General features: G+C 51.9%; 10 protein-coding genes across 10 annotated transcripts; 5 read left to right on the top strand and 5 right to left on the bottom strand.

The window, feature by feature from the left end:
- On the bottom strand, positions 1 to 4,793 carry P174DRAFT_510172 (putative ABC bile acid transporter; the record flags this gene model as incomplete). Its single annotated transcript, XM_024831644.1, has 4 exons — positions 1 to 1,814; positions 1,890 to 3,815; positions 3,881 to 4,405; positions 4,554 to 4,793. 4 exons carry the CDS (start codon positions 4,791 to 4,793, stop codon positions 72 to 74), a joined length of 4,434 nt encoding a protein of 1,477 aa, XP_024685672.1. The 3' UTR covers positions 1 to 71.
- Positions 4,794 to 7,042: 2,249 nt separating this feature from the next.
- On the top strand, positions 7,043 to 8,548 carry P174DRAFT_363618 (uncharacterized protein; the record flags this gene model as incomplete). The annotated part of the gene is made up of 1 exon (XM_024821939.1): positions 7,043 to 8,548. One exon carries the CDS (start codon positions 7,043 to 7,045, stop codon positions 8,546 to 8,548), a length of 1,506 nt encoding a protein of 501 aa, XP_024685671.1.
- A 484-nt stretch (positions 8,549 to 9,032) lies between these two features.
- Positions 9,033 to 11,219, top strand: P174DRAFT_384760 (translocon subunit SEC61). Its single transcript, XM_024823225.1, has 5 exons — positions 9,033 to 9,235; positions 9,327 to 9,427; positions 9,491 to 9,658; positions 9,731 to 10,806; positions 10,867 to 11,219. The coding sequence occupies exons 1-5, from the start codon at positions 9,226 to 9,228 to the stop codon at positions 10,946 to 10,948; spliced, it is 1,437 nt and encodes a 478-aa protein (XP_024685670.1). The 5' UTR covers positions 9,033 to 9,225; the 3' UTR covers positions 10,949 to 11,219.
- Positions 11,220 to 11,278: 59 nt separating this feature from the next.
- P174DRAFT_438860 (bifunctional ornithine acetyltransferase/N-acetylglutamate synthase) lies at positions 11,279 to 12,922 on the bottom strand. Its single transcript, XM_024826649.1, has 4 exons — positions 12,346 to 12,922; positions 12,128 to 12,274; positions 11,930 to 12,107; positions 11,279 to 11,852 (listed from the first exon to the last, which is right to left on the bottom strand). Exons 1-4 carry the CDS (start codon positions 12,795 to 12,797, stop codon positions 11,358 to 11,360), a joined length of 1,272 nt encoding a protein of 423 aa, XP_024685669.1. The 5' UTR covers positions 12,798 to 12,922; the 3' UTR covers positions 11,279 to 11,357.
- Positions 12,923 to 13,113: 191 nt separating this feature from the next.
- Positions 13,114 to 15,201, top strand: P174DRAFT_98265 (origin recognition complex subunit 2). Its single transcript, XM_024832508.1, has 2 exons — positions 13,114 to 13,326; positions 13,398 to 15,201. Exons 1-2 carry the CDS (start codon positions 13,324 to 13,326, stop codon positions 15,063 to 15,065), a joined length of 1,671 nt encoding a protein of 556 aa, XP_024685668.1. The 5' UTR covers positions 13,114 to 13,323; the 3' UTR covers positions 15,066 to 15,201.
- P174DRAFT_438858 (uncharacterized protein) lies at positions 15,077 to 16,346 on the bottom strand. Its single transcript, XM_024826648.1, has 3 exons — positions 15,564 to 16,346; positions 15,498 to 15,540; positions 15,077 to 15,429 (listed from the first exon to the last, which is right to left on the bottom strand). Exons 1-3 carry the CDS (start codon positions 15,863 to 15,865, stop codon positions 15,277 to 15,279), a joined length of 498 nt encoding a protein of 165 aa, XP_024685667.1. The 5' UTR covers positions 15,866 to 16,346; the 3' UTR covers positions 15,077 to 15,276.
- A 530-nt stretch (positions 16,347 to 16,876) lies between these two features.
- Positions 16,877 to 18,175, top strand: P174DRAFT_438857 (pyridoxal 5'-phosphate synthase subunit PdxS). The gene is made up of 3 exons (XM_024826647.1): positions 16,877 to 17,051; positions 17,114 to 17,296; positions 17,357 to 18,175. The coding sequence occupies exons 1-3, from the start codon at positions 16,938 to 16,940 to the stop codon at positions 17,984 to 17,986; spliced, it is 927 nt and encodes a 308-aa protein (XP_024685666.1). The 5' UTR covers positions 16,877 to 16,937; the 3' UTR covers positions 17,987 to 18,175.
- Positions 18,176 to 18,192: 17 nt separating this feature from the next.
- Positions 18,193 to 19,352, top strand: P174DRAFT_438856 (seipin co-factor family protein). Its single transcript, XM_024826646.1, has one exon. It carries the CDS (start codon positions 18,631 to 18,633, stop codon positions 19,276 to 19,278), a length of 648 nt encoding a protein of 215 aa, XP_024685665.1. The 5' UTR covers positions 18,193 to 18,630; the 3' UTR covers positions 19,279 to 19,352.
- Positions 19,353 to 19,415: 63 nt separating this feature from the next.
- On the bottom strand, positions 19,416 to 20,914 carry P174DRAFT_438854 (uncharacterized protein). The gene is made up of 2 exons (XM_024826645.1): positions 20,021 to 20,914; positions 19,416 to 19,979 (listed from the first exon to the last, which is right to left on the bottom strand). The coding sequence occupies exons 1-2, from the start codon at positions 20,741 to 20,743 to the stop codon at positions 19,458 to 19,460; spliced, it is 1,245 nt and encodes a 414-aa protein (XP_024685664.1). The 5' UTR covers positions 20,744 to 20,914; the 3' UTR covers positions 19,416 to 19,457.
- A 54-nt stretch (positions 20,915 to 20,968) lies between these two features.
- Positions 20,969 to 24,819, bottom strand: P174DRAFT_438853 (putative importin 13). The gene is made up of 4 exons (XM_024826644.1): positions 24,611 to 24,819; positions 24,371 to 24,561; positions 23,834 to 24,317; positions 20,969 to 23,766 (listed from the first exon to the last, which is right to left on the bottom strand). The coding sequence occupies exons 1-4, from the start codon at positions 24,671 to 24,673 to the stop codon at positions 21,427 to 21,429; spliced, it is 3,078 nt and encodes a 1,025-aa protein (XP_024685663.1). The 5' UTR covers positions 24,674 to 24,819; the 3' UTR covers positions 20,969 to 21,426.
- Between the last annotated feature and the right edge of the window lie 208 nt (positions 24,820 to 25,027).

Raw genomic sequence — 25,027 nt, 5'->3', positions numbered from 1 at the left:
CATAGATCAATGGTTCTATATCAACTAGGAGGCTGTTACAATGCATATAACTATGTCAGTGTACATTACGTTCAGACATTGCGAAATATCCCCCGTTTGAGATGTTCGCTCTCTCCATCCTCTTCCACCATTCGCCGGAAGATCCCATTCTTCAGCTGCATGAGAACCTGTGGAGAAGCGAATTCTACCACTTTACCTGCGTCGAGCACCAGAATCCGATCAAAGTCAGCCACGGTACTGATCCGATGCGCAATCACTAGCATCGTTGTTGACTCCCACCCAAAGTCGGATCTGATAGACCTCTGGATCATTTGGTCAGTAGCAGTATCTACCGCCGATGTGGCTTCGTCCAGCACAAGGATCTTGGGTGCAGAAAGCATGGCACGAGCCAAGCAGAGCAGTTGCCGCTGGCCCTGCGAAAGGTTCGATCCTCCGCCGGCGACAGGGGTGTCGAGTGGAGAAAGATGCGTCTTTTCTTGCAAAGATTCTGGAGATGATGACTGGCAGCCGGGCTCTTTAGCCGCTGTTTCCCTCGCCGGCGAGGACCTGCTACCATCTTGTGCTGACCATTGCACGCGATCCAGGACAGCAAGCAAATCGCTGTCATCGTGCTCTTGGAAAGGATCGAGGTTGGACCGGATCGTGCCGGCGAACAATGTCGGATCTTGCGGGATAATACCCATTCGACGACGCAGATGATGAAGCTTGATCTGGCTAATGTCGACACCATCGATGAGAATGCGCCCTTCCCGAGCTTCGAGAAACCGGAAAAGAGCCAGCGCCAGCGACGACTTGCCCGCTCCGGTACGACCTACTATACCAATTCGCTCGTTGGCCTCGACTTCAAAGCTTACACCACGGAGAACCAATGGGTGATTGGGTGCGTAGCCCACTGATAGATTTTCGACTTGCAAACGGCCTTTGGACGGCCATGCTGCCGGGGCATCTTGGCCATCGTATCGTTCTGTCTTGATGTCAGAGTACTCCAATACTCTCTCCACGCAGTTCATGTCCAAGTCGAACATGACATACATTCTGATCGCCATGGCAAGTGCTGCGCTCAGCTGAATGATAAAACTGATCGCAAATCCGGCTGATGACGCTTTCAGGTCTTGCAGGAGAGTGAATGTCATTGCCGCTGCAGTGGTAAACAGAGCGCCGTTGATGTTGATACGGAGATTAAGCCAATGATTCAAGAGGCAAAGATTCCAGTAGACACGAGCATGTCGATCGATCAGCCCATGCATTCTATCGACGAATGAATCAACCCTTTGATAGGAACGGATCGTCCAGAGCCCGCTAAGTGAAGAAGCAAGCAGCTCATAGATAGGACTTCGGCTTATACTTTCGAGACGCTTCAATTGTCGTGCGGCCACCAGATATTGGCGGGCGTACCAGCCGCACACCCACGCTACAATTCCAGAGAAAATGATGATGATGGGACTGACTACTATTCCAGCAATGACAGCGCCTAGTGCTTGCATGCCCTCACCTAACAGAAGCGTTATATCGAACCCCAGACGCGAGTCAATCATGTTGAAGTCTGCCGTAAATCGGTTCAAGATACGGCCTAATGGCACGGTGTCCAGCCAACGAAGTGGTGCTCGGAAGACGGCGTGCAATACTTGGCTGAAGAGACGTCGCGAAGCCTGAAGCGATGCAGTGAGTGCAAGGTAGGACCTCAATGAGCCTACTATCCAAACAATGACCGACAGAGCGATGTATACTCCTAGGTAGAACCGTAGCTCAGGCGATACTCCAGACGAGGCCAACAGTGAACTTTTCTGCTCACTCCATAAGCCCAGCCATCGGCCCTATTGAAAGGTCAATTAACGTTTCCAAAAAGTATTTGAAACAATGTGATCAAAATAGCAGCAGGGAAGGCTCACTTTTCCGAGCGCCAGGCCAGTATATGTGGCAAAGCAGAGAGCCAGCACGACCCATGCGCGCAATCCGCCGCATTTCTGGATGTATCCACGAAAGACGCTCAAGGGAATGGCCCCTTTTTCAAGCGTTTCCTCTTCGACGAAATTTCTCGGACGCTTAGAAACACCTGAATGCTGCGCTAACCGAAGATCTGCCGGGCAGCCTCGACAGCTTTCGTTGGAGCATGCTAGACGGTCCTGGGGCCCCGATGCTTCGGGATTCTCATACACAGCTGCCGTATTATCCACATCGGACTGACCGCCGAGAAGCTCCTCAAGTACGCTGCTGTGTCGCATCTGAGTCAAAGATCCAGCGAATATGAGATTCCCGCTGTCTAAATAAGCCACGTAGTCCACCCGCGGTAGACAGAGTCGCACATGATGCGTGACGAGGATCCTAGTCCGGCGAGTTGCGAGTTCGCCGGTTAGAGCATGCTCATACAGATGTTGCGCGGTGTGAACATCAACCGCGCTGAAGATGTCGTCCATGATTATGATGCCTGCGCGGCTGTAGAGAGCACGGGCGAGAGAGATGCGTGCTTTCTGGCCGCCGCTCAGATTCACTCCGTTCGGTCCGACCTCAGTGAGGTCACCATCTTCCAGGATCTGCAGATCTCGGACCAAAGCACATGCGAAGAGAACTTTCCTGTATCGTTCCCCATTGAACGGCATCCCGAACAAGATGTTCTGGCGGACCGTAGCTGCTTCTATCCACGGAGTCTGAGCAATATAAGCCGTGGCAGAGTCTAATATCCAATCTTCCCCGGGACGAGGAAGCTTGTACATGCTTCTAATTGATGGCGTTTTGACTGTACCTTCCAGAATTTTGCATTCGCCAAGTATGGCAGCGAGCAACAAGCTTTTGCCAGCGCCTGTTCGGCCACATACAAGGCTCAATCCATGTTCAGGGAAGTGTACAGTCAGGTTCCGCAGCACAAAGGGTATTCCTGATGGAATATCGCTGGCTCGAGCACCATCTGGCCAGGCGACTGTGGCGTTATCGAAGCGGATGCTGGGCGATAGTACTGTAGAAGAGTTTCGCTCAGGGGCGTCCAGAAAGCTGCCAATCCGCTTCATGCTGATCAAGGCATCCGTTGCGTTTGTGATTAACTCTGGAAGGGTGGACAAAGCAATCTCAATCGAGGTAAGAGCAGAAATCGCGGTAAAGGCAACAGATGCCGTAAGTTCTCCATGGCTGATAGCGTAAACGGAGAGAGATGCTACAGATAGAAGGATTGGGGCCAGAACCCAAAGGGAGAAACATATCACATTCCACCGAAAGCTGGTCGCCTGGGCAAGCAATTCTGCATCCCTGAGTTGGTTCAGCTGTTCTTCCCACCTATCCTCGGCCGCAAAGAACTTGATTTGTCGTATACCACGAAGGGCCTCCGTCAAAGCGATGATTTTGCGGTCACGACAGGCCATCAGGTCCCTCCCTGCCTGAGTATATCTAGCCATACAGGCGTGATTCAGAAGCATGAGGAGGGCTAACGTAGTTATTCCCGCCAAGAGGCTCTTCCAGCCAAGGACGTGCTGTAGGAGTCCGCACGCGACTCCAAGTTTCATCGGCGCTAACATAAAGCTGTAGAGGAAAGTTGCAATTCCAGCGATTCGTGGCACATCCACAGCGACAAGATTTACAGCAACTTGTGTACCTTGAGCAGAGTCTTCTTTCCCGTTGCCTTTCAGATCGCCCTGACTCGATGCTGTCAAGTGCAAAGCCTTGTTGAACATGACAGCGGAGAGCTGTTCGTACACTCTGATAGCAAGTTTATTAGAAGCAATCCAACCAATCCAAGCCTCAAGCCATGCGGATAGACTTGTGCATATCCCCAATGCCAACACCCAGAACCAAAGATCTGCAGTAACATCGTCCGCCCCAGAGCGTTTCTCGAGAATCCGAAGAATTTGAAGAAGGGAAAGATGGGTCCGAACGCAAGGAAGCTCGTCGGGACTGAAAGAGCAAGCTGGTACAGTAGATGTCGGCGATTCGAGAACACAAGGACTTTCCATAAGGGCATGCTGCCTTTTCCATGGCATGAAGCCTCAGCGTGTGATTGCGCGAAGGATCCTTGAAGGTTCTCGGCTCGGGTGTCAAAATCCAACTCCGGGAGATGGTCAATATCACCGCCACTTTCGCGAGAAATCTGTCGAATTAGGAGGTTAGTCCAACTGAACGTCGCTCGTCCCAGAAAGGACGTAGTATGCTCTCTGTCGACCACGGTTCCATGTCGGTATACATCAGGACGTCGAGGCAGCGAGAGGCCTATGATCACGATCAATATCGCTGCGCCAATTTCCACACCCATTGTATACGAATGGGCATCATCCAAAAGGCCAGTCTTGTATCTTGCGAACAGCTCCCATGCAAGGCTAGTGACGGTGACCGAAGCACTGAGAGCTTGCTTCCATCCCAGCGAGTACCGAGCCGTGGGCGAATCCTCTATTGCAAGGGCTGTTGATTGAATGAGTTGAAGAATCTAGCAACGTTGATCATTAGAGCCAATGCCCCGACATCAAGCATACGTGAACATAGACAGCAGTTACTCACCCAGTGAACGATCTGTGCCCAAATGTTGAAGGAAAACATTGTTCCAGGCACAACCGCCCGCGTTGAAGCTGTTACACCCCGCTGATGACAGCGACTACAATGAACATCCTCTCAAACTTCTTCTTGGATGCGGCAATCGACGCTCTGTCCGCTTCTCCATCTTGATCGACGTAGAATTCGCAAAGATACCGGCTCGATCCATGAAAGCGCCTCACTGCGGACTCGAGTAAGGTTCGAATGGCAGGAGCCGTCAGGAGAATAACCAGAGCGGTGCTGCTGATGTCAGCTATCAGACAGAAAGCTGCCAGTGTTTGCATGACGGCAGTCTTCGCTTAGCCACTCATTGATGCGAAGCTCAGGTTCGATTGTAGTCAGGAACAAACGCCACCGTTGCCTACATACAGACAACCTTTTTCGAACATGTCGAATAGGGCAATGAACGGAGAATTAACCGTTAGATGAGGGTATGACATGTTAAGAATGCAGATCGCCCATATGGGCTGCATATGCGTCGTATCGTCATGGTTGACGAGACCCAGGGAAGCAAACAAGGGAAAGAATCCGAGGAATCTTGACTCTGGATTTTGGCCTCGTGAGTATGCCACTGCTATCCACATCGAATAGCTGTCGCAACTCGCAGTCACGATAGCGCGCCCTCTGGTCTGGTCAACAAGGTCAGTCTTCACACCAGTTTGACCCAGTTGCGCGTGGAACCTTACAGCGCCACCCATAGGAATGCGGCCCCGTATGTACTCATCATGTATTCAACATACAGCACTATATTAAGCCTCTCCCTTTGCATAGTCAGCTGCCTTTCATGTGAAGGTCGTGCAGTCACTGAAAGTTCCGGTGACTGATACAAGGGTACATCATCAAGTCGCGACCTCTCAGAGGGGGCTCGGAGAATAAAATGAGAGATCAATTCGATTCATGCAAGTAAGTAGAGGCGGAAGCAGCGAGCTTTCATGTCGGAGAGCTCTGCTCAGCAATTCACCTAAAGACTCCCTCAAATTTGCGGTAGGACGGACATTTTCAAGTCCCTGCCACAAAAAGCAGAGAAGCAGAGGAGCAATAGCATCCTGTGTTGGTGGCTGCTTCAACCGAGGATCTAGCTGAGAAGCTAGAGGCCATCTGGCGTGAGTTCATCGAACATCGAGCATCCACAGAAGCGTGATACTGGGGGCAATTACTTAAATTCCACGACTGAACCAGGGTCTATCTAAGAAATTGGCTGTTTTCTGCGGAAAGATAGATCAACGATCGAGCTTCGCATCTGATGAGCGGCAGTACTTTAGTGTCAGGGGAACCACTAAGCCGCAACCATGGATGTCCAAGGATGACATCCATGATCCATGGTTATCATAGATATTACCGGCTGCTTGTCACTCGTTAGTCTCTATCAAAAAGAGTGAAACCGCGAGTGTGCGGCATCGTCAGCACGTCGTTTGATCAATCTGCCGCGGCCCTCCCGCGTAAAAAAAACCCGCACTTCTGAGCCTTGAAGAGAGCACCAGCCATCGCCTCACTTATGACATTGACTATGGTAATCTTCATTACGTTGCCAGTGGGGTCTAGGATCCCATACAGAAGTGACGTCGTCCCATCGACGAAAAGAAAGTGGTCGTCATACGCCCAACATAAAATGATCTGTCCTGGAAGAGGCAAACAAAAGTAGCTCAGTCCACGCGGCTTGAGATGAAGGGTCAAATAAATCTGGGAGTCAATAGGTGATCTTGTGGAGCAGGAGGGAAGGGAAGCTGTTCCATCCCCAGCCACCGCATTTTCGGTGATCTGCGGAGGGCAAGTCTGGGCAAGTCCAAGGATGATTTTCGTCCTCTTAATTGTTACTCTCCATCGGCGCTAAACCACCAGCCTCGCGAAATCCACGGTCGCTATTAAATTTAGGGGAAAGCTCTCCAAATAGCATCAAACTAGCCACACACTTGCATGCTCGACTAGAGACAAAACGAATATCTGGATGTTTCAATAATCTAACGGATTGGACATTGGAAACACTACCTCAAAGGCTACAACTGCTCGCGGTATCTGGACCATCCATTATCGATACTAGCCCTTTCTCCGATTCTCTAGTCTCCTCCTGGACCTGACAGGGAGCACGTGTGGGTTCTCCTGATTGCTATCGCTTGGCGTTGTGATCATCGCCCATCCTCCAGCCTTAGACTGATTACTCTGGCTACCTTTCTTTCTCTAACTTCCTTAAGGCTGTATTGACTCATTTACCTTGGATCTAAGCCTTCAAGTTCTCCAGGTGGCTCATATTATCATAGCTGCACCGTTTTACTGACATCTCCCCACCTTTACGAAGATCTCTCGGCCATATGTGAGGGGCTTGAGTACAGAGTAGTCGAATCTGTGCGTCCCTATTCTTGTTTTCCGCTTCAATGGTTGACGTGGGTAACCGTGTATTATTGGGCTGAACGGGCAAGTATCGACGTGGCATTCCAGCCGTTGTCCAAGTGGTGCAAACGCTTGCATACCTTACCCATTCCTGGTCATATCCCCTATCACCCAGTGACCAGTGACCAGTCAAAGCTTGACCTCCACGATGCTCCCGGACTGTGATCACTCATCGATGCTAGGCTCGACTGCTGCCGTCATTGACAACCTCGAACCTACCTCAATTCCAACTTCTTCTGTTGCTCAGGATAACTGCCGTCAGTCCGACGAAGATCTTCAGCCCTCCCACCAGAACGCGGTGGACGCTCCTACAACTCCCTCATCACAGATAACCGATACATTAGCCCCACTGCCGGAGAGCAACCGTCTTACCTCCGCGCATACATCTTTCCACCGTCGGGCAAACACTGAGATTATTCGCCGGCAACCCCACCTATCCGTCAAGCAGCTCTTTGCGGACCAGCCCAAAACATACGAAGACTTAGTCGACGGAGACAGGTCCTCGAGTCCGGCGTCGGAGAATCCTACTAGAAAGACACTCGAAGTAGGCGCGAGACTCTTGTCGGGTTGGTTTCAGGGCAAGTCGGAGCCGGTGAATCTGACCATGGTGCCCCAGTCGGCGGACCAGGATGCCCTGGGATTGGCACCCTCTGGGGCATTTTTGAATCGTGCATCAAAGCGGGCCTCTTCGCCACTCAAACAAGTTACGTCAACGAATCCGTTCAACTTCTTTGCCTTCAAGCGCCAGGGAGAGGGCCGGCCGGAGCTTCCCGAACCTGCAGATGATGAGATTCTCAATATGGACATAACTGCTGCCTTGTTTCCACCGGAGTCACTCGATCTCGACGGACAAGAAGCGTTCAGTGCCTTACGAACCAACGCCGATAACCTCCTTAGACGGCTGCAGGCAGCCTATAAGGAAAGGACTTTTGCCCTGCACGAAGCCTTGGCGGACAAGAACGAAAAGCAGGAAGAACTGGAAGAGACTCGAACGCGGGTTGGACACCTGAAGGTCCAGCTTGATGGTATGGCGGAGAAAGTGCTCCAGCAGGAGAAGGCCATGAAGGCCATGGCCGAGGAGCTCGAGCAGGAAAGGCAATTGCGCCGGCGAGAAGAAGACGCACGTCGTCGCAGCGTGATGCTTGTTCGGTCGAGTGACGAAGAGAGCCTTTCCGACGTCGGGGCTGAATTGCAGACACCGAAACGCAGTTTGAAGCGAGCCAGCAATGGCACTTATACGAGTGATTCGGGCTTCGACTCTGGCGACGAGAGTCTCACAGAAAGTATCTTCTCTCGCCGTGATGGCCTCGAATCCCCGACATCAACGATCCCACCGTCGCCGAACATATCTCAAATTGCTCTGTCTGTCCCTACGTCGACCCCTATACAGCCGAGCGCAAAAGAGTCGAAACCGGCTCACGCGCCACCGGTGCGCCAGTCTACGTACGATCGCGTGCTGAAGGGACTTGCCTCTACGGGTATCACTAGTTCGTGGATGGGTCACACGTCCAAATGTAATATCTGCCATGGCGTCCCCGCCTCGGAGGCATGGGGCGTCCTCGGCGTCATCAAGGAGGAGAATAGAGGCTTGAAGCTACGGCTGAGCGAGCTCGAACTGGTTGTTGATGATTGTCTTAGTCTTGTTGGATCTTGATTTTGCGCCCAGACTGTGTCAGGGAGTTTTGCGAGCTAGGATATCCGGATATACCACCCCTTCTATGCCACTAATCTGGTCGATACATATATACTACTTTCAATCGAATCCCGTGGTGAGGGAAACAACACGTCAAAGGTTAGCAAGCGCACTAGAAAGATACCGGTTAAAGGACCTTAAGTAATGAAATGTATGTAGTCTGAGTCGGTTAATGAGGGATTTCAAGTGAAGAGTGTGGGATATCCCTCAACGTCAAGCTGAATCCATGGACTGCATAGTGCATTTACAACTGACTCATCTGAATATCAGCAGAACTAGCGGTATCATCCACAATTCCTCATCATGAATTAGATGTGTGGAGTGGTATTGACGGGGAAGACCAGGTGGCCTCAACGGGGTTAGCGTGGCTGGAGACAGTAAAGTGGCCAGCGAGGCGTCTACTGTCTTGGTCTTAGTGCTCTCTGCCCCAAACCAAACCTCCTCGACCTCACCTCTTCCCTCCTTGTGTGCAATAATTCCAGTTCCCCCCTTCTTCTTTTCTCTTCTCCTTCTTCCTAGATATTTCTTTTTCAACACCTTTCCGCTCCTTCAGCTGGCTGCATAGCTCCAGCTTCATTTTGACTTTTCTTTCCTCCACCCCATAATTGTTTTGGTGACACGGGAGGTCGATAGCCACCATGAGCGGACGTGAGTTGTCTCTGCACGCGATCGCATCCCCCGTCGCGATAGCTTTCGTTTCGGGCCAATTGATCCATATTGACTGGTGTTTGCCTTGTAGTTCGATTTCTTGATCTAATCAAGCCCTTCACGCCCCTCCTGCCGGAGGTGGCAGCTCCTGAGACCAAGGTGCCCTTCAACCAGAAGTTGATGTGGACGGGGGTATGTTATTGCTCATTCTGATGGACCGCGAACGGGAACTGAATCGCTGACTGTCTGTGGCAGTTGACGTTGTTGATCTTCTTGGTCATGAGTCAGATGCCTCTTTACGGCATTGTCTCATCCGACACTTCGGATCCCCTGTACTGGCTGCGTATGATGCTGGCCAGTAACCGTGGTACCCTGATGGAGCTGGGTATCACCCCTATCATCTCCTCCGGCATGGTTTTCCAGGTATGCTTCCCGTCGGCTTGCTTCTGATGCTCGGAAACAGTCCAGCAGCTAACCAATTGGTCATTGTCATAGCTCCTCGCTGGTACCCACCTCATCGATGTCAACCTTGACCTCAAGACCGATCGCGAACTTTACCAGACCGCCCAGAAGCTTTTCGCCATCATCCTCTCCTTCGGCCAGGCTTGTGTCTACGTGCTGACTGGTCTCTACGGCCAGCCCAGTGACCTTGGTGCCGGTATCTGCGTTCTGCTGATCGTTCAGCTCGTTGTCGCAGGTCTGGTTGTCATCCTCCTGGATGAGCTGCTCCAGAAGGGATACGGTCTTGGAAGCGGTATCTCGCTCTTCATTGCCACCAACATCTGCGAGTCCATCGTCTGGAAGGCCTTCTCTCCCACTACTATCAATACTGGCCGTGGCCCCGAGTTTGAGGGTGCCATCATTGCTCTCTTCCACTTGCTCTTGACCTGGCCCGACAAGCAGCGTGCTCTGCGCGAAGCTTTCTACCGTCAGAACCTGCCTAACGTCATGAACCTGCTCGCTACTCTTCTCGTCTTCGCTGCTGTCATCTACCTGCAGGGCTTCCGTGTGGAGATCCCCGTCAAGTCCTCCCGTCAGCGTGGCATGCGTGGCTCCTACCCCGTCCGCCTGTTCTACACCTCCAACATGCCCATCATGCTGCAGTCCGCTCTGTGCTCCAACATCTTCCTCGTCAGCCAGATGCTGTACTCTCGTTTCTCCGACAACCTCCTCGTCAGACTCCTCGGTGTCTGGGAGCCCCGTGATGGCTCTGCCCAGCTTCACGCTGCTTCTGGTATCGCTTACTACATGTCCCCTCCCCTCAACTTCAAGGAGGCTCTCCTTGATCCCATTCACACGGCTGTGTACATTGCATTCATGCTGGTTGCCTGCGCTCTCTTCTCCAAGACCTGGATCGAGGTCTCTGGCTCTGCTCCTCGCGATGTCGCTAAGCAGCTGAAGGACCAGGGTCTTGTGATGGCCGGCCACCGTGAGCAGAGCATGTACAAGGAGCTCAAGAGAATCATTCCTACGGCTGCTGCTTTTGGCGGTGCCTGCATTGGTGCGCTCTCCGTCACTTCTGACCTGCTTGGTGCCCTTGGCAGCGGCACTGGTATCCTCCTTGCCGTGACGTGAGTATATCCATTGCCAACCATTGTTGTGATTCTGTCACTAACGCAATCTCTATCTAGTATCATCTACGGCTACTTTGAAATTGCCGCTCGTGAAGGCGATATCGGATCAGGCCTCAAGGGCCTTGTCCCCGGTAACTAAGCAGGGGACGCCTTGATGAGTATGAGAAAGGAATCTGAATTTTTTATCGAGTTTCCTTTGATTCTTCCTCGTTGATTTCTGGATGGATGCGCTGTTGTGGCTGGAATCTACGACGGAAATATCAGGAATTTGCATGGATGATTGTATTACTGTCAGAGTTGGGAGTTCTTGCATGCTGGGAATTTTTCCGTCAAAAAGAGAGCCACAACTGTATATAGCGTTCCATTCAGTTTGTAACCATATTTAGAAAACAAAAGATTTCGAATCACACCAGCTCTGGCTACTTAGACATTTACATATTGGAGGGATTGGAAGTTAACACAGAATGGCCTGGGTTGTCGAATAGTTGGGTATATATACGAATGTATCACAACATCTCGTGCCGTAGTATATGTCCTTTCTGGCTCAATCAAGTCCTATAATCCCCATTGATAGTCACGTACTCGTGGCTGAAATCGCAGAACCAGTAGACAGCCTCTTCACCACCCAGTCCCTCCTCACCCTTCTCACCACCACCCAAATCAACAACGATCTCCAGATCCTCCTCCTGTAGAATGACACTGGCGCGCTCCTCATCGACTTGTTCCGGCTCACCGTTGACAAGCAGCTTGAGAACGGGACTCCCATCAACAGGCTTGAAGCTGACGCTCGTGCGTTCAGGGACGACTGTTCCCGGGACCACGCCCTGCGTGTACCCGATGGCACAGAGGATACGGCCCCAGTTGGCGTCGCGGCCGTAGAGGGCGGTCTTGACGAGCGGGGACCGGGCGATGGTGGAAGCGATGAGACGAGCGGACTCGTAGTCCGGGGAGTTCTGGACGCGGACGGTGACGAACTTGGTGGCGCCTTCGCCATCGCGGACGACGAGCTGCGAAAGCGACTGCGCGAACGAGGTGAGGATGTCCTGCATGGCGGTGTAGTCGTCCGAGGCGGGGGAGCTGATGGGGCGCCGCCGGCGGCGCCGTTGGCGAGGATGGCGACCGTGTCGTTTGTGCTTGTGTCGCCGTCGACGGAGATGGAGTTGAAGGAGCGCGAGACGGCGTGCTTGAGGAGGGACTGCAGGGCGGAGGGGTCGATGGGCGCGTCTGTGCAGAGGACGCCGAGGAGGGTGGCCATATTCGGGTGGATCATGCCGGCGCCTTTGGTCATGCCGGCGAGGCTGTAGGTGCGGCCGGGGACGAGGGGAGGGTGAAGGTTCGCGAGAGCAGCTTGGGGAAGGTGTCTGTTGTGCAGATGGCGCGGGCAGTCGTGAGCCAGGCGTCGTGGGTGGATGCTAGGTTTTCGTGTGCCGTGGGGATTTTGTTAAGGATCTTGGAGATGGGGAGTCTGGTAGGGCATGGCTAGTTAGATTTCCATGGCCATTTGCAAAGCCGAGAGAGCGTGGAGGAGGAATGTACCGCTGTCCAATGACGCCAGTGCTCATGACGATCGTGCTGGGCTCGCTAAGTCCGTTGCACTCGTCCACCTTCTTGCCCATGTTCACTGCATCCTCCAGACCTCCCTTACCGGTGACCGCATTGGCGCAGCCGGAGTTGATAACCACGGATCGAATGCCTTGTCCCTGGCGGCTCTCAAGGGTCTTCTTGCTGACTTGGACAGGTGCGGCTTGGAACTTGTTGGTCGTGAAAACCGCAGCAGCCGAGCATGGTGTTTCGGAGGAGATCAATGCCAGGTCCGGGAACTTGGTGTTGGAGGCCTTGACACCAACATGGGTACCGGAGACGAGGAATCCCTTTGGGTAGGATCCAGAGGACGGAATGTACTTTTGCTTGGAGGCAGGAATGGCCATGTCCAGAGGAGCAGAATAGTTGCGCACTTGGCCCTTCACCATCCTGGCGAAAGCAGCCATTGCGGCTGCGGGCTGAGCCGGAGAAACCATGTATATCTTCAAATATCGCCGGAAAATAGTCAGCAGCAGTTTCAGAAAGCGCAACTCCACTCAGTTGCTGTTTAAATTGGACTATGATAGATGGAGATGCGTGAAGATATAGTACCGGCGACCAAAAGTGACTCACAAGTGACTCAGACAATTGAACGTCAAAGTTGGACGTGGCTAGCGAATATCGACCCCAATGCCGAGATAGATAACAGAAGCAACCCCTGTCAAGCTTCTGAATAGGCCAGAAACCCTAGTCCAGCGGTATATCGTGAGATAATTCCCTCTCAGATTCCCCGTTGATGATGGAGATCCGATATCGCGGGAGTCGGAGAAATAGTCCCCGCTGGCTTCGTCTTGTCGCGTTCCAGACACGCCCAAAGACACAGAGCTCATATTATTCCAGCTCAACATAGCTCTACATCTGCGATCTACCCCCTTACTTCCCGGTCTTTTACTCTCCCCTTCTCGAATCGATCAAAGCCTTTGCTGCCCGTGAATGGTACTTGATCTCCGTGTTTCTTTTGCTGGCGATGTTGTGATTGGTACATTCTTACTAAAATGAAACGAAAGCAACCAGATTCAGCCGATGGGGAGCGTCCTGTCTCGACACCGAAGAGGCAGAGGACAACTTCGGTGATCAATGGCTCTCCAAATGGAAATGCGGACGCGAATCGATCTCTCGACATGACGCCCTCGAAACGTGTCAAATCAACACCCCAAAAGCCAAACTCAGCAACTCCCGCAGCGCTGAAGGAATCTGGCCTGAAAACTCCTACGCATAGATCAAAGGCGAAAGCTCTCTTTTCAACACCTACAAAAGCGACGGCTGTTTCTACGCCAAACCGAGCACGAAATGCCGACCGATCTGCGAAGAAGAAAAGCGCTCGCTTGTTGCTGGAGCAGGATGAGGATGAGATCTGGGACGGGGCTGACCGTTTAGCAGAGGAGATTCTGGAAGACGAGGGCGACGCGCCTGAGACCACTGTAGAGGATAGCGACGGTGTCATCCGAACAGTTGAAGACACCACGAAAGAGGCAGCTGATGGCAAGACTGCGGCGACGCCGAAACGTCGTGCAGGGAGGCCGAAAGGTGCAAAAAACAAGCGCTCACCTACTCCCGAGGGAGAATTGCCGGCACATGAGCGATATTTCTTCCAGAACAGAGCCGGCCCTCCGCGGACGTCAAATAATACGCTCAACAAAGTGAATCTCCTGACGCACGAGGAGTATTTTGAGAAGTTGGCCGGATATACGGACCCTTGCCAGAAGGAGAAGAACTTTCTGCTGGACCTGCATTGTCGGTCCTTTCCGCAGTGGGATTTTGAGTTCAATCAAGGCTTCAACATCTGTCTCTACGGTTACGGCTCGAAGCGTCAGCTTCTTAATGATTTTGCAGACTGGCTCTACCAGAGACACAGCGCCTCACCTCCCTCTATAGTCGTTGTTAACGGGCATACTCCGAACCTGTCAATTCGGTCTATCTTCGCCACCATCGTGACCGCTGTCCTAGGTGCGGATATCCCATCGAAACTGGGGTCTCAGCCACTAGAGGTATTAGAATTGTTGCAATCTTCACTGAAGTCTCGACCCTCCCAGAAACCAATCACCGTACTGATCAATGCCATCGACGCCCCTCCCCTCCGCCGAGCAACGAATCAAGCCCTCCTTGCGCGGTTGGCTGCGACCCCAAAGATCCATTTACTCGCCACGGCAGACACCCCGAATTTTCTGTTGATGTGGGATATCAGCCTTCGAGATCAGTTCAATTTCGTCTTCCACGACTGCACAACATTTGCCGCTTTTGACACGGAGTTTGATGTTGTGGAAGAGGTTCACAACCTGCTTGGGCGCAAGGGCCGTCGAATTGGTGGTAAAGATGGTGTTGGCTTCGTGTTGAAGAGTCTTCCGGAGAATGCGCGGAATCTCTATCGACTGCTTCTCACTGAACTGCTCTGTATGATGGACGAAGGCCACAATTCGGATGATGAGATGGACGGCCATGCAGGAAGAGAAGACGGGGTTAACGATGAGACGGGCATTGAGTTCCGCATGCTCTACCAGAAGGCTGCCGAGGAGTTCATTGCTTCTTCCGAAATGATGTTCCGAACACTATTAAAAGAATTCCATGACCATCAGATGGTCACATCGCGCATGGACACGAGCGGAATGGAAATACTAGGAGTACCCCTGACGCGAGAAGAAATGGAAGGGGTCCTGGAAGATCTGGTACTGGGGTGATGGATAAGATATAATGTGGTGTCTTTGCATAACTCATGATACCCCTGTATAGCACTGTATATCACAATTGAGGGACATAACTGATGAAGCCCATTTCGAAGGCTCGTCTCTGCTCAAACACCAAGCCGTTCTCTTTTCTCTCCCTGAGTATTTTACACAACGCGAATCCGATCAAGAAAACCTCGGTCGTCCTGTATGTTTGTTCCTCCATTTAGAACTGCGCAAACGCAGCCAGTGCCATCGTGGCCCCAAAACTCATCTTAAACGGCATATGCTGCGTCACAGCCTTCTGTACATCCACCGATTTGACATACTTCTGTATCGTCCGAAAAGGGAGGATATTGTATCCTTTCGAAGCAGCCCACTACATCCCACCTCCTTGTTAGCACCATCTACAACACCAGTAACACAATGTCTCCAGGAACCACATACCTCAATCAGGACAATCCCCATTCCCAGCAGCACAACCAACGCTCTCGAGAACGCCCTCAATCCCACCCCACCACAAGCCCAAGCACACTTCCCAAGCTCACCTGGCGCATATTGGAAGCGGTCAGAATACCGGATGCCGCGCGGGGGCCCGTCCGCCCCTGCTTGGCGATGGCCGGGTCGTTGCGGTCGAGTGTCCAGCCGGACTCTGAGCTTGTTTGCGAGTCGAGTCTGTAGTATGGAGCGGAGTATTGGCATTGCATTGGGGAAGCACGGAATGGGGACAAGGGGTGTAGGGAGAGGGACAGGCCGAGACCGACGCCGAGGACAGTGGAGGTTCGAGCGAAACTGCTGAGAAGACCGGATGCCATGATTTCGTATCCGAGGCAAAGTGTAGAGCTGTAACAGACTGATGGTCTAAATGTGTATAGAGAAGTTGATTATCGGGGAGTCAGGATTCTTGTTAAGTGAAGCTGGAGTATTCGCGTCGGCATGCGGAGATGGAGAGACATTGCTGTGACGTCAATGGGAGGTCAAGCTTCTAGCTAACGGCATTCGGGGATGAGGCGATCTCTGGACATCCAGGGGTTGATGCTCATTCTTATCTATCTGACAAGCAGTATTGCATCAAGTCCATGATGTCAAAAGAGGAAGTTAATGTAGCTGCCATGTTTACTGATAAGAAATGACAACGCGAGCAACTAATAAATGATGGGATACCCTCCGGATCCAAGGGCAAGTTAGCTATCATGCAACGAATGTAATGTGCATATCCTGCTTAGCACTCAATTCCCCTCATTTGGAACCGCTATGAAGCCCGAGAGACTAAGCTTTAATCCTCTGGGATCATGGTTGTCAGGTCATGTCACTACCTAGCTACTCTCCATGCACCTGATCACAGTAACTAACTATCAAATGAAGGATTACTAAGGTAATATATGCAGCTTGGCAGTTACCTAGTTCGAGACCATCTGACATTACCAAAAATACCATAGAGATAGAGTTTTCGCAAAAACCAATGCTTGGCGTTTCCAGCTGTTCCTGATGGTTTCAGGCCAAGTCCGCGGGAAACCGCCCACCAAGCGCCGTTTTTGCAGATTGGCAGATGTACGCTGGAAACTTACTGGGGAGATGGAGGGGCACAGGCATTGTGATTGGTTTACTATGCCGCGGCCGGATGGCACGAGGACCTAATTCGGCGGGGACATGAAAGTGTGGGTGACGGATACGGGAATTTTGTGGTTCTTCGGAGGCGACAAGGCACGGTCGAGGTTAGTTATCTTGACTCACACTCACAGGGTCCGTCTTCGGTCTTCTTAAGAACTCGGTTTTGCTGGGGCTTATTTTTCTTTCCTTCTCTCTCTTTCTGCTGTTTCTCGTGTATATTTCTATCCTTCATTCTTCAGTTCTCTTAGTACCGTCTTTCCCGTTTAAATACACACAATGGCTTCCAACGGTACCAATGGCGCCTCCGCCTCCAACAGCTTTACTGTGAAGGCCGGTTTGGCCCAGATGCTGAAGGGTGGTGTGATTATGGACGTCGTCAACGCAGAGCAGGTATGAGCGATTGTCAACAGGATACTTCCAGCCCTTCGACGCTAATGTGACTTCCACAACAGGCCCGCATTGCGGAGGAGGCCGGTGCCGCTGCCGTGATGGCCCTGGAGAGAGTCCCCGCCGACATCAGAGCCCAGGGTGGCGTTGCCCGCATGTCTGACCCCAGCATGATCAAGGAGATCATGGCTGCTGTCACCATTCCTGTCATGGCCAAGGCCCGTATCGGTCACTTTGTTGAGTGCCAGGTAAGGCTGCCTTGCTCCGGTGGTTAATCTGCATAGCAGCTGACATGGTGTGATTGTTAGATCCTCGAAGCCATCGGCGTTGACTACATCGACGAGTCCGAAGTCCTTACTCCTGCCGACGATGTCTACCACGTGAAGAAGCACGACTACAAGGTTCCTTTCGTCTGTGGTTGCCGCAACCTGGGCGAGGCACTCCGTCGTATCGCCGAAGGTGCTGCTATGATCCGTACTAAGGGCGAGGCCGGTACCGGAGACGTCGTTGAAGCCGTCAAGCACATGCGGACGGTCAACTCCCAGATCGCCCGCGCTCGTGCCATCCTCCAGAACTCCACTGACCCCGAGATTGAGCTGCGCGCCTACGCTCGTGAGCTTGAGGTCCCTTATGAGCTTCTGCGTGAGACCGCCGAGAAGGGCCGTCTTCCCGTTGTCAACTTCGCTGCTGGTGGTGTTGCCACTCCCGCTGACGCCGCACTCATGATGCAGCTGGGCTGCGACGGAGTGTTCGTCGGTTCCGGTATCTTCAAGTCTGGTGATGCGAAGAAGCGCGCCAAGGCTATCGTCCAGGCTGTGACTCACTACAAGGACCCCAAGGTCCTTGCCGAAGTCAGCGAGGGTCTGGGTGAGGCCATGGTTGGTATCAATGTCTCTCAGATGCCTGAGGCCGACCGATTGGCCAAGAGAGGATGGTAATTGCACTACTGTCTCTTCTTGTGATTCTTCTTATGTTCTTGTCATGATATGGGCGTTGGAAAAGTTGATATAGCGTTCTTTGATGCATTTTGCATTCAAGACTTTCAGGTACATTATGGTTAGGGTGTTCTGTGCATTCGTCCTTACTCATGTAGACAAGCGCAGAATTGATGAAGACTTACTCTAATTCAATGACCATCTCTTCCATGAAGACAAAATCTGAAAACTGGTCAGGTCACTGTCCAGTACACGGCATTTTACCCTTACCCCACCGGCACTTGTTCCCGCTGTCGATCATGCGGATGCTGCTACTGGTGGTGCAAATCTGCTTGAAGACACGGCGAATTATCCACAGAGTAATATATTCATTCTGTGATTCGATTCTGAATTCCGAGATCATTATCCATTGACGGCACTTGTGCTGGGGTGTCCTAGATAGATGTCAAGGTACAAATCCTACGGCTCCAAAGGTCTCACCGGTAAAATACACATGTTTATTTCAAACGCAGAAATTGAATACACATCCTGACAGTACGACAAGTCAATCTAACCCAAATAGGCAATCATATCTGACCTCAGCTACACGAACGACATCAAAGTCGTGAAATGAAAGACAAGAGCCCTCGACGGACGAAATATCCATTATGACGGACCCAATGGATCTTCTATCTCGGCCAGATTCCCAATTCAATCACGGGGAGAACCCCAAATCGCAGAACCAGGAGAAACAGCCCAAGCAAGAACAGCTGGAGGATGGGAAGCAAGAGCATGCAGCCTCGACCCCAACGCAAAAAGCACACAATCTTTTACCGAATACCTTCACGATAAGCGGGGGATACGAGGACAACAATATGAACCCGATCACTTCTTCCGTTCTCGTCTTCCTCTCCTCCATCCTGTCCTTCCTCGACACCTACATCCTCCCTGCCCATCTCCGCGCAGCGGTCCTCGAGACTGCGTTCACGCATCCGCTGCTCACGACCTTCTTCCTCTGCCAGTTTGTCTGCTCATGTATCCCGGTCATGATCTTTCTGATTGGGGCTATGATTGCGGGTGGTATAGCGGTGGTGGTGTTTAGCTGTTTTGCGCTATTGGTGCTGGGGCCTGTCCTGGTTGCTACGACCGTCACGGGTCTGTTTCTGTGGGGTTGGGGTTGGGCGACGTTCGTGGTTGGGAGGTGGTTGCTGAGACGGTATATGAGCGAATCTGAGGATGAGAAGGGTCGTGAACGGGACGGGGTGAATGGTTTCAATAAGTACGATGCGGAGAAAGTGAAGGAGGAATGGGCTTGAAGTTCCTATTCCTTTGGAGTGCAGGGCTGTTTGCCTTACGTCTAACCTCCCATATGAGCGTTGCTTAAGCTCTTGTATGTTTATATTGATGCTGGATACGACTAGAGCTGGCTAATGCGTGATAGAGAATAGGAATATTACCACCATGTTATTGAATCCAGCAGTCGCAGCGAATGTTATCACAGCTTCTGACTTTCCGCCCAGTCCACCCATCGTCTGATACACTCGTCCACCCGTTTCAACGCTTGTTTCTCCGCTGCAACCTCGAACCACTCCCGGTGCTCTTTCCCACACTCCTCACATCGTCCCAGGTCCCGAACCCTGACGTCTCCCAGCTCAAGGTGAATCAGCCGTTCCACGCGATGCACATGGGGAACTTTCCTCCCCGGCTCCAAGACGGCAGAGCCATTTCCCCGATTTCCTCCAGACAGCAATCGAACCGGCGATGGCGATGGCGACGGCGTCGATGGTGTATACGGGTAGTAACGGATCAGAGTCAGATGATGCGAACACTGTCTCGACCATTCATTTAGTCGGCGCTGCACGTTACTCGTCCGGCCAATCTTCAGGCGGATAGTACCAGATGCCTGGCTGGTCGGTTTGGAGGTTAGAACGTTCATCTCGCGTGCTGTTTTGAGTGCGTCGCTGATGCGGCGACCGTGCTCTGGTCTGTGTGCTTCCGGAACGAGCGATCTGGCGACCTCAGCGGGGGCGGCGATGACGTGGAGCTCGAATGCGTCACCCAGAACATGTATATGTAGCCCGGTTCGTCCGCTTCGGAGATGGGCTTCGCCAGCTCCGTGAGCAGGGAAGATGTTGTTTGCGGGGTTAGTGTTGGAGGAATCCATGCGAGGAGTGTCGTCGTGTGTGATGAGGAAGACGCCGGGCTACTTTGCAGGGATGGCCGGTGGGATGTTGGCCGAGGCGATAGTAGTGTTGACTGTGATGATGGTTTCTGGGCCGGCGGCTTAGGCCGTCCTGGATAAGAGCTGGACGAGACCTGCTGCATCGGCCGCGACGGACGAGCGTCTGCCGTCGTGCTCACTGTCACAGGCCTCGGAGGCCGCTCGTTCTCGATGTCTTCGACGATCTCGAAGCAGCAACATACTGTCCGCTTTTTTGGTTTGCGGCGTCGGTACGGCGCCGGTTTCGCCTGTGGGTCGTTGATCTCCAGAACGCCCAGCCGGTCCATCAAAGTGTCGATGCTTGTCCGCGGCTTTGGCTGTGGGTTTTGTGAGGGGCGGGTTGATCCCTGATTATTCGACACCGGTGTTGGTATCGCTTGGTCTTTGTGCTGCCAGCAGTACATGGAAGCCGAAGCTGTGTCTTTTTGAGGTCCTGTAGAGGCAGCTAGGGCACGGCGACATGGTCGGCCATTTGAGGTCACACCTCTGCATGTTGTGGCTGGGTCTAGTGAATCCGAGCGAGACAGCATGGACTCGGGTGTGTTTGCGATATGAGGCATATTGTATTATTATCGCTGTTCTCTTGTTCCTAGAATCTCGTAGACACAGGCGATGCCTCACCTATGGAATGAAATGTTTGTTGATAAACAAATAAGCGCCTATGCCACTTATTGTTTCGAGTGTCTTATTCCCGCTCTATCAGCCGGAGAGTGCCACTTGGTCGAACGGATCAGGCCGATGAAGTTTGGGATAGTTAATTGTCCCAGGAAAGTACCTATGAAACGCGGACGAATCAATTTGTTTATCGGCCTAGCTATCTACGAGTAACTGCTAACAGCCTAACAAGCTAAGACATGTCTTTGCACCGCCCCAGTGGCTGGAGTCTGCGCCGCGCTGTCGATGTCGACCCACTTGAGGAGAAACACCAAACGCAATCACCAATACCAGTACTGAGTGAATGTGTAGGTGTTTGGCAGTTCCACTGCAGATGTATCAGTCCATCCTCCTGGTCATGTATCCACGAATCCCACAGCCACAGCGAGAGCAACGAGCCACTTGTTGATGGATCCCTTGCGGCGTACTCACCGTCCTATTGTTACCATAATTAGAAACTCGCCCACCAACGATAAAAGACGAAACGCGCCTCACTTTGAATCGAATGCTTGACAGATAGTGGCCAGTAGAGTTATTGAGTAGACGTTGTTTCCTAAAGGATCTCGACCAAATACGCACCCGGTTGTTGTTAGCCAATGTAATCAAAGCCTGCTCCACGACATTTGATCCAAAAGCCACGCGCCAGCTGGTTCGTGTGCGCTCTGGTACCTCTAGCAGCTATAAGAGATGAAACCAACCGGTCTTTCCCCTGAGGAGAAACATGGCCTTGCCCTTCATGGGAGACATCGATATCCACGGAGGAAAGAGCCGTTGAAAGGTGGAGACGAGCTTGGCCTTGGTGTCTAAAGATGACTTTTCTGAGAACATCGCAGAGGTGCTCGATATCCGAGCGAGCACAGCGGCCTGCAAGCTGGAGAATCAGAACGCGACAAAGGGACGGCAGATACTCGTTGATGGCAACCTGGACGGGGTCTGCCTCGCTGGGATCGGTCGGCAGACTCAATACGCTCACCCAGAACTGCGCGGCAGAGCGGAGAGGAAGTGGTTCCGGACCTTGCAAGGACTGTAGAGTAAAGTCTAGAATCGTCTGCAGCACAGGACGCCGCGATGTGCCGCTTTCGCCGGATAGTGGCGGCGCAGAAGTAAGCGCGAAGAGGACGGAATGGTACTTCGGGACCAGGCGAGTGAGGAAATCAATGCCACTGTTTGCAACTTCGGGGTCGTAAAATCCTGGTACCTCCTGCATCCGACAGATGCTTTCGTACACGTGGACGATCAAAGCGACGGTCTCCTCGCGGATATGCTCTGGGTGTGCGCCGTGAGACGCTAAAAACGCAGAGGCAGTACCCATCACCATATCTGTGCCTCCGCTACCCAGAGGAATGCTTTTCACGAAACTGACAGTCACCATCGGCGGGAATACGTACGGGCCTGCTCTCTCAGTGAAGCCAGCCTTCAGTATATCACAGGCAGCCTCAATCGTGCTCGCATCCCTGGGAACTTCGGTCATTAGAAGCTGCATAGATTGAATGATCAAACTCTGAGTATTAGCGCCTCGACCGGAATTCCAGAAGGTAAGCGAGTGAGAGTCGCCATTGCCGCCGTCGCTAGACTCCAGAACGATTTCGTTATCTGTCCTGAGACCTTTACCAATACTTGCGATGCAGCGTAACACTAACAGAGAGCGGCTGTACGCGGCATCAGACAAATCACGGGCGGCCTCATCCCGTGCCACTATTGCCTGCTGACGGAGATAATCCAGGATTCTCTCAAGGACCTGTGCTTTGTCCTCATCCGTAGGTAACGCTTGAATGATGGCGGCGATACCCTCTAGAACTTTCTCCATCGTCATGACTGTGGCGGTCGCTTTGTGACGGAATTGATCGAACTGATCTAGGAATGCTGGGAGCTGAGAAGTCAAAGCATTACGGCACGATCTGCAGAGGTGAGAGATAGATTTGGAAGCAGTTGGTGCACAGGATGCGACGTCAAGAGATGCAAACAGAAAGGTAAGCACCAGTGGGAGCAGAGCATGGGTACGCTCGAAGTATGACTGGTATCTTCCTAGCATATCCACTAGCGTTTGGCGAGCTTTGTCTGGGATGGATATTCCCTCACCCCTGCAGAGATGAGCGAACTCGTCGCAAAAGAAGATCGCGTTCAAACAATCATCCGCATGCTGGTTGTCATCCACGGCTTCTGAAAGCTGAGCAATACAGAAGATTGCAGCCTCAAACGTTCTCCAGTCTCGTTCTGCGAGAGAAGCCCTTGTGCGTTCTTGAAATACTCGAACTAAATCCACACCCAGAATGGGATAGACGGCCAGAATAAAGTCGCAAGCGTCACGGCGGAACGAACTGAATTCACTGCGATCATCATCTCTCCACTCTTGCAGCTCCTCTGGAGTCGGATACTTGAGCTTCTCAAAGCAGTCCAGAGCAGCACGGGCGAGATTTTGCTTGGCAGGCTCAAAGTTAGATTGGTCCTCTGAATCAGCGATAATCTCCTGGAAATCGTCGGCGACTTCAGTCCACCACTCGATGGCAAGTGGCGACGCCAAGTCATCCACTGCAGCATAGCCGGGGGCTTTCAACAAGGCGTGAAGTAAGGTAAGAATCTGATTGTATTGAGGATTCAAAGGTTGAGTCAAAATTTCTCTCTGTTTGAGAGTCGAGAATGCCAGTAAGAGCTCCAAAAATGTCATATTCTCGGCTTCGAAATCGCCATCCAGAATCGACTTAATATGGGCGGTACCAAGATCGCTTATGATGAAAGCCAGGACAGCATTGAGGTGATCTTGACCAAAAATATTATCCCTCCAATCCATCATTTCGACAACAACCTGAGCTGCAGTTTTCGACAACCCAGGAACTTTTAGACATTGGACGACATGGTTTGTGGCTGACGTTAGCTGGGAGGCCGAAACCGTGTCTCGAAACAAGCTTCCACCTTGCGCGGACATCCATGACTAGAACATAAGTGTCAGACAACCATGCAGATAGATAATGAAGAATGCAATCCCAAGGTGAACTTACGCTGTACGCGTTGAGAGCTTCGATGCCCGGAGCAGGGTCATAGGAGTCCTGGGAAGCATCCTGCATGAGAAAGTGATGCAGAACAAACTCCACAACAACGAATGCATCCTGAATATTTTCAGCCGCGCGCCGAATATCGACCCCTTCGCGGAACTCGGGACTCCATTTATTGATGTCCTCTCCCAATACGTTGCAAAAATAGAGCAATGCAACGATCTGAGCTTGAGACATTGCCGGTAAGATAGAATTAAGCAAATCGACAGACCGAGCTTGGTTCTCAGGGACATACTTGCTGCCTGCTAAGGAAGCAGCTACGTTCCAGATAGCCCGAGTCCAAGGAGCACCCGGCTTCAGGAAGATGGTTGCCAGGGTTGTGGCCAGCTTTCTAACGACGAGAGGGCGCTCGCCTGAGTTGACAAGTACAGCATAGTGGCCAACCAACCGACCGAGAAGCTCTTCAACATCATGCTGGTTGAGTTTCTGCCTGCAACAATATCAGAAAGCTGGACTCCACAGACATTTCGATTAGTCGCGTACCAGTCAATGTTGATTTTGACAGTGAAAGTCAAGGCGCCAAAAAATCTCATATCAGTGCTGTTAGCACTGAGCAGATCATTAGCAATTAACCACGCCTCAGGACCTTTCTGAAGCGACTGCAAACGCTCCTGGATAAACTTGATCTCAGCAGGATTGCCTGCATTGTCTGGACTGTACAGTTGAGAGACAAGCTTGACAGGTTAGTCTCAAAATCGTGAAAGGATCAAGAACTATGCTCACCTCTCTTGCCTCATTCAAGATGTGCTGCACATCTGGAGCAAGGCCTTGAATGTCCGCAGACATGACCAGAACTCTGATGGCCCTCTTAAGAGAGCTGGGTCCTGGTATAGATTGTTTGACGAAATGATAAAGGGGAGTCACGTGTTGATACCACTATCACAAAAAAGTTAGGCGGTGAGAAGGTGGGATGAATGGAGGGGAAAGAATCAGAGGGGAAAATGGCTGTGCTTGTGGGCTTTCAGGAGGGGTAAGGTAAAGTAGATAGTCTACGTAAAGAAAACAGTGAATGTTCCGAGCATGTGACGTGGATGATTATTTCAGGGTCTCTACTCCTTACCTATACAAGTCTTAGCTGCTAATGTTTCTATTCGGCCGCGGTGGGATATCAGATAGCACCACGTTGGTACTACTTATACA

This window comes from Aspergillus novofumigatus (genome assembly GCF_002847465.1).
Source record: "Aspergillus novofumigatus IBT 16806 chromosome Unknown P174scaffold_2, whole genome shotgun sequence".
Lineage (NCBI taxonomy): Eukaryota > Fungi > Ascomycota > Eurotiomycetes > Eurotiales > Aspergillaceae > Aspergillus > Aspergillus novofumigatus.
The sequence above is the reverse complement of the archived record's forward strand: the minus strand, read 5'-3'. Positions and strand labels throughout refer to the sequence as shown.

Coding starts and splice junctions, on each gene's coding strand:
- P174DRAFT_384760 (XM_024823225.1), top strand. Junction 9,428..9,490: donor AGAAGTTGATGTGGACGGGG/GTATGTTATTGC, acceptor TGTCTGTGGCAG/TTGACGTTGTTGATCTTCTT. Junction 9,659..9,730: donor CCTCCGGCATGGTTTTCCAG/GTATGCTTCCCG, acceptor TCATTGTCATAG/CTCCTCGCTGGTACCCACCT.
- P174DRAFT_438860 (XM_024826649.1), bottom strand. CDS start 12,797: ATGGCTGCTTTCGCCAGGATGGTGAAGGGCCAAGTGCGCAACTATTCT. Junction 12,275..12,345: donor ACTGGCGTCATTGGACAGCG/GTACATTCCTCC, acceptor ATGCCCTACCAG/ACTCCCCATCTCCAAGATCC. Junction 11,853..11,929: donor ACACAAGCACAAACGACACG/GTCGCCATCCTC, acceptor ACCGCCATGCAG/GACATCCTCACCTCGTTCGC.
- P174DRAFT_438858 (XM_024826648.1), bottom strand. CDS start 15,865: ATGGCATCCGGTCTTCTCAGCAGTTTCGCTCGAACCTCCACTGTCCTC. Junction 15,430..15,497: donor TGGGGATTGTCCTGATTGAG/GTATGTGGTTCC, acceptor GGTGGGATGTAG/TGGGCTGCTTCGAAAGGATA.
- P174DRAFT_438857 (XM_024826647.1), top strand. CDS start 16,938: ATGGCTTCCAACGGTACCAATGGCGCCTCCGCCTCCAACAGCTTTACT. Junction 17,052..17,113: donor ACGTCGTCAACGCAGAGCAG/GTATGAGCGATT, acceptor CTTCCACAACAG/GCCCGCATTGCGGAGGAGGC. Junction 17,297..17,356: donor GTCACTTTGTTGAGTGCCAG/GTAAGGCTGCCT, acceptor TGTGATTGTTAG/ATCCTCGAAGCCATCGGCGT.
- P174DRAFT_438856 (XM_024826646.1), top strand. CDS start 18,631: ATGACGGACCCAATGGATCTTCTATCTCGGCCAGATTCCCAATTCAAT.
- P174DRAFT_438854 (XM_024826645.1), bottom strand. CDS start 20,743: ATGCCTCATATCGCAAACACACCCGAGTCCATGCTGTCTCGCTCGGAT. Junction 19,980..20,020: donor GCTACATATACATGTTCTGG/GTGACGCATTCG, acceptor GCCCCCGCTGAG/GTCGCCAGATCGCTCGTTCC.
- P174DRAFT_438853 (XM_024826644.1), bottom strand. CDS start 24,673: ATGTCTGCGGACATTCAAGGCCTTGCTCCAGATGTGCAGCACATCTTG. Junction 24,562..24,610: donor TCTTGAATGAGGCAAGAGAG/GTGAGCATAGTT, acceptor TAACCTGTCAAG/CTTGTCTCTCAACTGTACAG. Junction 24,318..24,370: donor GTCAAAATCAACATTGACTG/GTACGCGACTAA, acceptor ATATTGTTGCAG/GCAGAAACTCAACCAGCATG.